Source organism: Cetorhinus maximus, chromosome 9 (assembly GCF_964194155.1).
Source record: "Cetorhinus maximus chromosome 9, sCetMax3.hap1.1, whole genome shotgun sequence".
In the NCBI taxonomy this organism is placed as follows: domain Eukaryota; kingdom Metazoa; phylum Chordata; class Chondrichthyes; order Lamniformes; family Cetorhinidae; genus Cetorhinus; species Cetorhinus maximus.
In genome coordinates this window covers 108,374,952-108,387,741 of record NC_135887.1, presented here as the reverse complement: position 1 = coordinate 108,387,741, position 12,790 = coordinate 108,374,952, and the positions used below count along the sequence as shown (strand labels likewise).

At 41.8% G+C, this 12,790-nt stretch overlaps 1 protein-coding gene and 1 long non-coding RNA gene across 3 annotated transcripts in view; one reads left to right on the top strand and one right to left on the bottom strand.

The window, feature by feature from the left end:
* Positions 1–4,166: 4,166 nt before the first annotated feature.
* LOC144684901 (uncharacterized) lies at positions 4,167–8,826 on the top strand. The gene is made up of 2 exons (XR_013577585.1): positions 4,167–4,245; positions 6,611–8,826. It is a non-coding gene; the product is annotated as an uncharacterized LOC144684901 (long non-coding RNA).
* Positions 7,222–12,790, bottom strand: part of LOC144684897 (uncharacterized) — a 107,660-nt gene continuing 102,091 nt past the window's right edge. The window contains exons 17-19 of one of the 2 annotated variants that reach the window (XM_078549297.1): positions 10,046–10,177; positions 9,068–9,142; positions 7,222–7,985 (exon numbers count right to left, since the gene is read on the bottom strand). In XM_078549297.1, coding sequence (XP_078405423.1) covers positions 7,969–7,985; positions 9,068–9,142; positions 10,046–10,177 — 224 coding nt within the window. In that variant the 3' untranslated portion in view covers positions 7,222–7,968. Of the gene's footprint in view, positions 7,986–9,001; positions 9,143–10,045; positions 10,178–12,790 lie in introns of those variants that run through there. The other variant, XM_078549298.1, reaches the window with a different exon arrangement.

The window sequence follows — 12,790 nt, the reverse complement described above, 5'->3', positions numbered from 1 at the left end:
TAATTTCCTTTGTTCCGATTTAAGGCCCTACTTTCAGAATGAACAATATCACATTCAAATTTAACGTGAAATTCTATCATATTACAGTCACTATTTTCCAAAGGCTCCTTTACGGCCAGGTTATTAATTAGCCCTTTCTCATTACATAATACTAAATCTAAAATAGCCCAATCCCAAGTTAGTTCTTCAAAGTACTGCTCCAGAAACCAACTCGCTCCAGGAATTCATCTTCCACAGCATTAGTAGTGATGAGGTTTTTACACAGTCTTTTTGTAAATTGAAGTAGCCCATTATTACTGTATTACCCATGTTATATGCATCTCTAATTTCTTGACTGATACCTTGCCCAACATTACCAGTACTTTTAAGTGGCCTATAAACAACTCCCACCAATGTTTAGATAAAAGCCAAATACTGCGGATGCTGGAAATCTGAAACAAAAACAAACATTGCTGGAAAAGCTCAGCAGGTTTGACAGCATCTGTGGAGAGGAAGACAGAGTTAACGTTTCAAGCCTGTATGACTCTTCATCAGAAAGGTCATACAGTTCTGATGAAGAGTCAAATGGACTCGAAACGTTAACTCTGTCTTCCTCTCCACAGATGCTGTCAGACCTGCTGACCTTTTCCAGCATTTTTTGTTTTCGTCCCATCAATGTTTGCTGCCCCTTCACTGTTTCTACATCTTGATACTTCTATCCAAGATACTCTCTCACTAATGTACTGACCTCTTCCATTATTATGAGCACTACTCCACCTCTTTTCCTTTTTGCCAATCCTTCCTAAATGACGAATAGCCTTGGACATTCAGTTCCCAATTCTGATCATCCTGTAGCCACAACTCTAATGGCAATTAAATCATACCCATTTATCTCAATTTGTGCCTTCAAATCAAAAGTGTTGCGAATACCGCAAGCCTTCAGATAGTGTGCCTTGAATTCTGACTTTTTAACATTATTCTGAATTCTGATCCTATTTGATCCTTGCCTTTGCTTCGTCTGTCTGCTAATTTTGCTTACTACTTTTCCACTTCCTATTGCCAGTTTTGCTTCCCTGCAATCTGAGCTCCCTTTCAGGTTCCCACTCCCCTGCTCATCTAGTCTAAACCCTTCCCAACAACAATAGCAAATATCCCTGCGAGGGTATTAGTCGCAGTCCTGTGAAATTGCAACCCGTCCATCTTGAATAGGTACCACCTGCCCCAGAACCGATCCCAGTGCCTCAGAAATCTGATGCCGCCCTCCTACACCACGTGTTCAATCGCTCAAATCTGTTAGCAGGTAGGACTGGGAGTAACCCTGAGGTTACTGCTTTTGATTTCTTGCATTTGGACCACTGAGCCTGCTCTGCCATTCAATAAGATCACAGCTGATCTGAGAGTGGCATTAAGTCAGTGCTTTCCACTGGGACCCCATTTCGAGGCTTCGAGATTGCCGTGAGCCCTCAGTGGGAGTTGTGAGAAGAGGTGACAGAGGTTTTAATCTTCACATGTCTTTAAAAACTTACCTTTTCAGTTCTTGTTTTTGGAGCAGTGATCAGGTCTCAAGCGTCAACCACTGAGGCTGCACCCACCATTTTAAAAAAAAAGGGGCTTTAAAAGAGGCCTGTTGAGATTCATCTGACGCTACACAGCAGCACTTATGACCCTAGAATTTCCTCCCAGTTGGGAAGCTCTGCCTTAACTCCACTTTCCTTCCTGACCCCCTTAACCCTTACACATTCCCTTGTAAATCAACAATCTGTCTAGCTCAGCCATGGATATATTCAACTCAGCCTCCACTGCCCTCCAGGCAGCAAATTCCAAAATGGGAAACCAGAAATGAGTTATTTGCCAAAGAATTCCCAGCCTCTGACTTCCTTTGGGAAGTCAGAATATTTATATGGCTGGACCAGTTCAGTTTCTGGTCAATGGCAATCATCAGGACGTTGATCGTGGGGGATTCAATGATGGTAATACCATTGAACGTCATGAGGAGATGGTTAGACTCTATCTTGTTGGAGATGGTCATTGCCTGGCACTTATATGGCATGAATGTTACTTGCCACTTATCAGCCCAAGCCTGTATGTTGTCCAGGTCTTGCTGCTTACAGACACGGGCTGCTGCTGTATCTGAGGAGTCATTAACGGTACTAAATACTGTGCAATCATCAGCAAGTATTCCCGCTTCTGATGGATGGAGGGTCATTAATGAAGCAACTAAAGACGGTACATCCTAGGATATTAGCCTAAGGAACTCCTGTCGCGATGTCCTGGGGTTGAGAGGATTGGCCTCCAACAACCAAATAGCTTTCCTTTGTGCTTTATATGACTCCAACCAATGGAAAGTATTCCCCCTGATTCCCAGTGACTCCAGTTTTGTTAGGGCTCGTTGACACCACACTCAGTTGATGTCAAGGGCAGTCACTCTCGCCTCACCTCAAGTTCAAGGGGAGGGGGAGCAGGAGAGGGGGTGTCAATTTATTCTGAAACAGGAAACCAGATGCCAATCTTTTACTTAATACTAGATTTATTCACTGAATACAACATAACAAGTGTCTGCCTCCACCTTAGCCAACGCCCAGTGTCCCAGAAGACTCACTTTATACAGTTTAAAAGAAACCAATGAGAATGAAACAAATAAATAAAACAAATGATCAACACCTTAAAGGACAGTCTTCATTATTTCAACAGAACCTATAAAACTTTAACAGAAAATTGTCAAATTAGAATTTCACTTTGGGAGTTTTGATGCTCTCCAGCAAACCACACTGCCCCCTGCTCCCTGCCCCACCCCCGCCAACTCCTGCTGGCACCCAGCGGACACCATGTGCACCATCTCCAGATACTCCAGGCATGGATGCAATCACGGAAGAGAGACAGACAGTCAGAATAAACAACGCCCTCAACTGTCCACTGCCTAGACCTGTTCATGGACACCTTGGCCAGTCCCAAAGGTAGACCAATGAGGAGGTCCTCCAATTTGGCTGCCAACCCCACTCCCTTTGTGTGCACTGCATGGCCAAGATCACAATTGTGGGACTAAAAGGGCAACCAAAAATTGAGAGGTACTCCTTTGGATAATGAAAAACCTCTGCCCTCAACATAAACATGGAACACAGATTTCAGAAGGGTGCAGAAAACACGGGCAGCCTGGGAATTTGTGAACCGATTTAACTTTCTATCGCACGGGACTGTCACATGCAACATCCTCCACGCCAAATCCCTGTGACTCTCTCCCACTCCCCGAGAGTCTCATCCGCTCACCCAGAGTCTCCCATTCACCACTTTCCTGCCCAACACTCCCACTTGCCGCTTCCCTGCCCGACTCTCCCACTCACAGCCCCTCTTGCACCCTTCCTTCCTCTTGCCACCTCTCTCGAGTTCTTGCTTACAGGACGTGGGGGGTGCGGCCTGTGGGGAGTCAGCTTGCACAAGGGAGTTAGCCTGTGCGAGACCAGTAGAAAAAGCTAGTCGATTTCAGATTTTAAAATGTATTTTAAAAGTTATTTCATTTGCAAATGTAGGAATTTGGCAAAGTACTGAACAGTATTTCAGCTGACTGAGTATAATGTTTTAATGTTCCTTTCTGACAACAATCGTCCTACAGAACCTGACTACAGTTTTTACATTGGTTGCAATAGGAAAATCTTATTCACTTGAAGTTGTTTCACTTAAAGTTGCACTTTTCAAGAATGCATCTACAAATTTGAGGAATTACTGTATATCCACAATGCCACATCATTTCTTACTGCACTGCCTGTTTACCAAATTGCATTATATATATATATATATATATTCTACCTCTCATGAAAATGATGAGAGAAATTATGCACGATGCAAACTCCAGAATGTGTATCAAAAGTGTGATACATTTTGGAACTCTGGGAACCACTAGACATAACACAATTAAGTACCCACTTAATTTGTAGGAGGGCTTCAGTTATTTTCAATATTCATTCACAGGCTGTAAGTGTCACCAACAAGGCAAGTATTCATTGCCTTGATGTGTTGGTGGTGGGCCTTCTTATTGAAACTCTTTCGAATTATCAACAGTCACAGATTGCAACTCTTTCGAGTACAATCACAGTTCTTGGTTTCCAGGAGTGGGACATGAACCCACAACCCTCTGATTCAAAGGCGAGGGTGCTATGAACTGAGCCACAGCTGACACCTACAAGCAGTTCAATACAACTTAATGGCTTAGGCGATTTCAGATGGCACTTACAGGACTCACATTGGGACAAGATTTCTTCACTGAAGGATTCGGTAAGTATTTTTATGACAACATTCATGGTCATTTTTGTCCATACTAGCTTTTTTATTACAATTTTTTTTTTAAAAAACTACTGAAAATAGCCTGAACTTATTTTGTTTGAAACTAAAAAATGGCACCATAGGAAGTCAATGGGCGGGGCTGGACTCGTAGAACAAGAAATAATATCCGTTTTCACACAAATAGATATAATGATAAGCACAAGGACTCACTATAGCACACACATGCAAACATTCTAAAACTGCTTGTTTAAAGTATTCAGTTCCCGAGAAGAATTCTATGGAAAATGTTTCTGGTGGGGTTGAAGACTCTATTTTATCAATCCGGTTTTCTTTTTTTTTAATAACACAATTTACACGGGAGAACTCAGCACCGGTCAGTTTCCTTACCTGTCGCAGAGCCACACCGCACTGAGCACAGCCCATACCAGGAATGAGCGCCCCACAGCCCAAACCCTCGACTGACGATGGTTTATTTCCAGCACATTTGCTGCAGCCATTTCGCGAAATAAGAAGAAAAAAAACTTCACTTTCGATTTCGCATTCTTAGTGTGCACGTGGTCAATTCGAAACCCTGCTACAGCATTTTCGCACTGTTTAGATGTTTCAATACTATCGCCTCTTCGCAACGACAACTATAACATGTTCTTGTGATACTACATGCAGAACAAGCTGGTTTTAGACCAGGATGAAATATGATAGATCAATTGCTTATCAAACAGATTTTGGAGAAATTTATAGAATGCAATGTTCATTATTACAACAATTTCATAGATTTTAAGCAACAACATAGCACCTTTAACTGAATAAAACACCCCAAGTTGCTTCACAGGAGTATTATCAAAAAAAAGTCTGACACAACTACGTAAGGAGGCTTAGATGTAAAAAATGGTCCCAGGGTTTTAAGGAGTGTCTTAAAGGAGGCCCTTACATGGTGGAAGATGATAGGAGATAAGGATTGCCCTAAGGATGTATGGTCAGGCTGATAGAAATTGCATGCTCCAGTGAAGCTCAACGCAAACTGGAGGAACAGCACCTCATCTTCCGACTAGGCACTTTACAGCCTTCCAGACTGAATATTGAGTTCAACAATTTTAGATCATGAGCTCTCTCCTCCATCCCCACCCCCTTTCCGATCCCCCTTTTTTCCAAGTATTTACATAGATTTTTCTTTTCCCATCTATTTCCATTATTTTTAAATGTATTTCCATCCATTGTTTTATCTCTGCCTTTTAGCCTATTTTGATCTCTTCCCCCCCCCACCCCCACTAGGGCTATCTGTACCTTTATTAATTATCACATTCCTTAGATAATGTCACCAGTTTCAACACCTCTTTGTCCATTTGTCTATGACATCTTTTGGTTATCTCCACCTATCACTGGCCCTCTATCCAGCTCTACCTGTCCCCCCACCCCCCTTAAACCAGCTTATATTTCACCTCTTTTCTATTTTTCCTTAGTTCTGTTGAAGAGTCATACGGACTTGAAACGTTAACTGTGTTCCTCTCCGCAGATGCTGTCAGACCTGCTGAGTTTTTCCAGGTATTTTTGTTTTTGTTTTGGATTTCCAGCATCCACAGTTTTTTGCTTTTATTTTATTATAGAAAATGTATGTAACAAGTCACTGAATCTTCTCAGCATGTATGTGATTGTAAAGGAACTGTTTATGTCAAGCGTTCACAAGCTGTGGTGTGAGTAGCTTCATTTTTGGGAGGTATGCAGATGAAATTGCCCAGTGGTGGTTTTGAAGTCTGATGCAAATAATTAATCATTTTCTTACCTAATTTTTAAAAACGCTTCATTTTTATTGTGTTTTATATGCTTGTGCGTCTGTGTATGTGTAAAAGAAATAAAAGGTTAGTGGCCACTGCTGCTGCTAAATTTACTTGGACCTTCATCAAGGTTCATTATTGGACCCCTGCAGAAAGGTAAGTGTCGGTGGAATGGGGGTCGCAGGGTGAGGTCGCCGGCAAGGGGAGTTGGGTGTGGTCAGAGGAAAGGGCAAGGAGATGGCTGTCAAGAAGCACCCCTCTTCCCAAAGCCAGGACCCTCGATCAGGCACTGAGTGCCTTTGAACGAGGGACTGAGCCTCCTCCACAAGGCTTTTGGTGGGTTTGCTTGTTGGCCTCCCTTGCATGGCGAGACCCCGCTCACTGTTGGCATTAATTAGGGAGAGGCAGAAGGCTCTCCAACCTGCACCCTCCCACCCGATCAAACAGCGCCTCTCAGCTTGGAACACACCTCGGTGGGGAGGGTGTGGAGGGAGGTGGGCGTTAAATTCTGCATGTTAACTCTGTTTCTCTGCACAGATGCTGGTTGAGATACTGTGTGTTTCCAGCATGTTCTGTTTTTACTTCAGATTTCCAGCACCTGCAGTATTTTGCTTTTGGATTTATATCATGGCTGTAATGTAATAAAACATCTCAGGATGCTTCACAGGGACAGATGAATGGAGTTTGAGGCCAGGACTGAAGACAATGGATTTGGTTTTCCCAACATTCAAGTAGAGCAAATTTCTGCTGTGCCTCGAGAACCAGAGGTACAGAATTAAGATAATTGGCAAAAGAAGCAATGGCAAGATAAAGGAAAACTTTTTCACGCAGTGATTGGTTAGGACCTGGATTGAACTGTCTGAGAGTGTGATGGAGGCAGAGTCAACTAAGATTTTCAAAAGAAGATTGGATCATTATCTGAAAAGGAAAAATATGCAGAGCTGCAGAGCGGCAGCTGGTGAACCGTTCCTTCAGAGGGCCTATGATGGACTGAATGGCCTCCTTCTGTGTTATCACCTTTCTACATTTCTATTTAATGCACAGAATATATTTTACATTTACAAAGCCGGTCAACACCTCTCTACCTTTTAAACAGTGATAGGATTTCAGGTTGATTATTAGTCCATTCTCAGGGTAAAGAATAGAAAAGGCCAAATATGTGACCATTTAGAATAGACTAAAACGTAAAAGTATCCACTTTGAAATTCAGTATTGCTTTAACAACTCTTCCATATAATAACCTAGAGAATGATTTCCTTCAGAAAAATTAGCTCAGCCAACTGAGTGACTGAGCTGATTTGCAGAGTTAATACTGATTTGTGAGAACCGCCTAGTTCCCATTTGAAGTTGTCCTGAAATATCACTAAGAAAAAGGCAGAAGTTGCAAACAGGAGAAACCCTTAAAGGGCTACAATCCAAACTTAAACAGATACAGCCATTTAAAGGACATGAATGTAATGTACAATGTGATCTTTTGCTACCAAAATGGAACTATGTGCCTTTAAGGATGCATCCACACTATAATTATAATGTTGCGTCACGTGGTTTCGACTGATCCGATTACCCTGACATTAGAGCAAAGAAGTAGATTCACACTGCTTCAATTCAAATTCAATTTGTCTCTTGACAACGAATCTACTCTCTACGGAGTTGCTTTTGAGTACCTTCACCTTGCCATCAAAACCTCCCAGCAGAGGAAAGTGTGCTAACACTGAGCTCATAATAATAAATGATTTAAAATAAATCGTACAAAATAGCCAGTAAGGTCAGCCAATGAAGATCAGTCCTCAGCTTCTTGAGCAGCAGAAAGTAGTGTTTCATGGTGAGATAACAGCTAGATTGACAGTCAGCAGATTAATTTGGTGCATTTGAGATCTCTCGACATTCCTAAGTCCAACATGATCTTATGGTAGAAGAATGTTGCGTTCTTAAACTTGATGTTTTGCTATGAACTTGGATTTTCTGTAGAAAGAAAGCAAAATTCAATTATTGCTAGCGAATAATTTAATTTTAGCATCCAAAGAATGTCACACCATTCAGTGAAAAAGTGGGCAGTTGATTGAATAATTTATATAGCCAATTATCTTTGTGCAAGTAGCCTGGGCATGAAGCATGAATGCTGTGACCACCATTCGTGCAAGTAAACAAACTCCATGCAGATTTCTCATGTTGGTGAATGTTTTACATTGTAGGCCAAGAAAATAAATAGGGCAAATATTAGGGATGTATTGACTTAATTCAAAAGAATGAAATTCTAAAGGTCTTGATTTATTTGTTCATGGGATGTGGATGTCACTGGCAAGACTAGTATTTATTGTCCATCCCTAATTGCCCTCTAGAAGATAGTGGTGAGTCACCATCTTGGACCGCTGAACCATTTAGTATAGGTACACTAAGAGTGTTGTTAGGTAGGGAGTTCCAAGATTTTAGCCCAGTTGCAGTTAAGGAGCAGTGATTTTAGTTCCAAGTCAGCATGGTGTGTGACTTGGCAGGGAACATGCAGGTGGTGGTGTTGCCATGAGTCTGCAGTCCTTGTTCTTATAGGCGGTAGAGGTCATGGGGTTTAGAAGAAGCCATCGAAGGAGCCTCAGTGAACTACTGCAGTGCATCTTGTAGATGGTACACACTGCTGCCACTGTGCACTGAGAGTGAAGAAAGTGAATGTTTAAGGTGGTGGCTGAGATGCCAATCACTTGGATGCTTTGTCCTGGATGCTGTCCAGTTTCTTGAATGTTGTTGGAGCTGCACTGATTCAGGCAAGTGGAGACTATTCTGTTTAAATATATTACCAATAATATTCAATTACATTGATCAATTTTATTTGTATAATTAACTGAGTGATTGATCTTCAGTTCTAATTTTGGTTTCAACATCCCAGGATTTTCAATAACATATTTCACCAACGTGCTCCAAACCTTCACTATTTACAATTTCAGTGAAAATCATTTCTGTTTTAACACATTACCCATTTTGTATGTTCATTATCCACTCTGTGTTCAGTTTTACTTAGTTTACTGCAGCTTTATTTACTACTGTAGACATACCTTCTTTTTCATTGGGAGCTTTAAGGCTATTTTCTTCTCCTTTGTCTTTTGGTTCTCCCATACTTGACTTGGAACCTGCATTAATGCAAAAGAAGGAGAACTGAAAATAGTGCAAACATGGTATGAGAGACAATAGAATTTAACTCTGATATGGATGTTATAATTCATCGTGTACCATCAAATCCATTTGAGAAAAATTTATACCAGAAAACTGAATTTTAAACAGCATATTTGATAGTATCTATTCATTTATAAAATGAATTAACTAAAACGACCTTGTTAAAGAAAATCTATGGGGAAAATACTGTTCTGTTCAAAGTGTTGCCTCTTTTGATAGAGGAAAGTCTTATCATAAATTTCTTTAACATTTTTCAAAGCACCAATGTTTTACCCATAGAGAGATACCAAGGTAGAGTCTTCCTCCACGTTAGGCCAATCCACCAACATGATTTATTAGAAGTATTTTAGAGCAGTGCGCAAAACAAGAGAGGGAATATGTGTTCGTATGTATTATTTCAAACTGGTGTAAGAGCTTCTTTGAAACTGCCCAAACTCAAGTAACCATTCGACAGATGGAGGATGAAAATGTTCCAGCTCATATCAAGTTCCCCTGTGACCCAAAGGCTTTTTAACACCAAGTGGACATGTTTGAGGTTTTTGGCCTCCCTGATTACAAAGGAGCCACTCAAAGAAACAAGTGATGCACCCATAATTAATGGAGCTCCCTAACAGGCTGGGAAAGTATTCTTGACAGTCTCCATGCCAGAAATAAAACTGATCTTTTCTAAATAGCGTACTCAAAAAAAAATTCGCATGACACTATTGTTTCCTTGATATAAATCTAAATAATTTGAACTAAAAGTACCCCCCTAGACTGCCCTTTGTTATATAGTGTAGAGTTGCATCACAGTACCCCTTTCCTGCATCTCTTTGACTTTAATTAAATAGCAAAGTATTTTCATTTGTCTAGAGACTTACTTTCTGTACTAATTTCAACTTCATTTTCCTGATTATATTTTTCTAGCAACTCATCTCGCCTGAGGTGATTATCGGTGACTTGCATTGTTTCCTCAGTATTGCTTTCTTCTCCTGTGCAGGTTTTCTCTGCTTCTGCATCAAAACAAAGTGAACAGTAGTGTAAACAGTGTGCACCCCATTGTGTAAAGGCGAAGAAAGAACAGCAACAATGTTGTTGACCAATGTTGGAAGAAAAGGTGTGTTCAGCAGGACAAAACGTTACTTCATCAAACAAATACAATGACTTGCATTTATATAGCATCTTTAAAGTAGTAAAATGTCCTAAGGTGCTTCACCAGAGAGTTGGTAATCAAAATCTGACATCGAGCCACATGTGACAATATGAGGGCAGATCACTATAAGCTTGGTAAACAAGATAGGTTTTAAGAAGCATCTTAAAAGGAAAAGAGATAGAGGCAAAGAGGTTTATGGAGGGAATTCTGGACTTTAGGGCCTAGGCAGCTGAAGGCACAGCCTTCAGTGGTGCAGCAATTAAAACGGGGGATATGCAAGACCCCAAGATTGGAGAAGTGCAGAGATCTTAACGGCTCATGGGGCTATAAAAGGTTACAGACATAAGGAAAGGGTGTGGCCACTGAGGATTTGGAAACAAGGTTGAGAATTTTAAAATTAAGATATTGCCAGGCTGGGAGCCAATGTAGAAGCAAGCACAGGGGCAATGGCAAACTGGGACTTGGTGAGGATTAGGATGAGGGAAGAGTTTTGTATGAGCTCAAGATTCTGGAGGCTGTAAGATAAGAAGCCAGCTAGAAGGTGCACTGGAATAATCAACCCAATAGGCAACAAAAGCATGGATGAGCTTCAGCTGCAGATGAGCTGAGGTAGGAGCACATTTGGGCAATGTTACAGAAGTGAAAGTAGATGGTCTTGGTGATGAAGCAGATATGTGATTGAAAGTTCCTTGGTGTCAAATGCAATACTAAAGTTGTGAACAGTCTGATTTAGCCTGAGACAGTCACCAGAGAAATGGATGGAGGTGATGGCTAGGAAACGGGCTTCACAATTTTGAGTTGGGGAAAATTTCTGTTCATCCAGCACTGGCCAAACAGTGTAACAAAGCAGAGACAGTAGATGGGTGGAGAATGATGGTGATTTCTAGCTGAGTGGCATGAGTGTACATGTAGAATGATGTGTCTTTGGATGAAGATTCTGAGGGGTAGCATGCACAGGAGAAATAGCAGGATAAAGATAGATCCTTGGCGAACTCCAGAAGTAACAGTTTGGGAGCAAGAATAGAAGCCATTTTAGGTAACTCTCTAGCTATAACTGGATAGATAAGAATGAAGCCAGGTAAGGGCAGTTCCATTTAGGTGGATGATAGAGCAGAGACTATGGAGGAGGAGACGATGGAGGAGGATAGTGTGTCCAACTATTTCAAAGGCTGAAGACAGGTCGAGAAGGATGAGGAAGGATAGTTCACCTTTGTCACAGTCATACAGGTGTCATTTGTGACTCAATTTCTGTGACAAAAATGTCTAAGAGCTTCTTGCACATGTTCTTGAAGGCGAGGCTTAAGGAGGAAGGGGAGGGTTGTTTAAGAAGCCTGTTTGAAGTGAAGAGAACCCAGAGGTTATCTTTGCATTCAGGGTGATCCTGGAATAGTGCGCATTTTGTGCAGAGGAGAGCAAGACCTCATAACGCTTTACATGATCCAATTAGATCTGATGATTAATTGTTGAACCAGGTGTCCATCATACCAATCGGCACCCTTAGGACTTAAGGGAGCAAAGGTGAGGGACACATCAGGGGGGAGATAGAGTAATAGTTTTACTGGGGATAAAGACATCAAAGGTTGAGGTGAGGGTAAGATTGAGAAGATTGTTAGTTGCAGAAATGTCATAATGAATGGAGCATCAAAGGCTAGACAGATATAAATTTGAAAATGCAGTTGGAAGTGACTTGAGGCAGGCAGAAAGAAGGGTGGAAAGGGGGGCGATGTGAGTGGAGTAGGATACGATGAAATGATCAGAAATGGCATGATCTGTGATTGGCAAGATAAGAGTGGTGAAGGCGAGAGGTGGCTGTGAACGTGGGTAGGGCGGTTTATATTGGAGGATTAGGTGGCAATGAACTCAAGAGGGGAGCGAGAGCATAACAAGTTGAAATTAAAGTTCAAATCACTAAAGATGAGAAGCTGCTCGATGGAGAAACTGATGGAGGAAAGCAGTGAGCATGTCTCTGAGAAATAAGGCATGGTGCTTAGGCAGATAGCATGGAAAGTGGATTTTAAATGAGAGGTGAGAGGTTTGGAACAAGGTGAGATGCTCAGAAGAGCAGAACTTACGAGAGGAGTATAGGTACAGACCAAGATGTGAATTTGTTGTGACTAGAGGCGGAATTGTCCCAGATTTGCTCTAAATGTGGTAGCAGCCAAGTAAAATGATGTTTCACCTGCCAGCCACGAGGTCGGGTTTTCACGCTGTATCATCCCAAACCCGCCTCATTATTTATGTATTCTTGGCAAATGTGCCATGTCGATCGCGGGGGGGGGGGGGGGGGGGGGGGGTGAATCTCATTCATCCACCTGCCATCACCTCGCCGCTTCATCACGCCAGGCACCATATTTAAAGTCCAGCTGCATGCACCACATCTCAGAGCTTCCAGCCCACACTGTTTCAGGGAAGATGTCCGTGAAAGGCAAGAAGACTGCAGCCCCCAGGTTTAGCGATGCATCACTAGAACGCC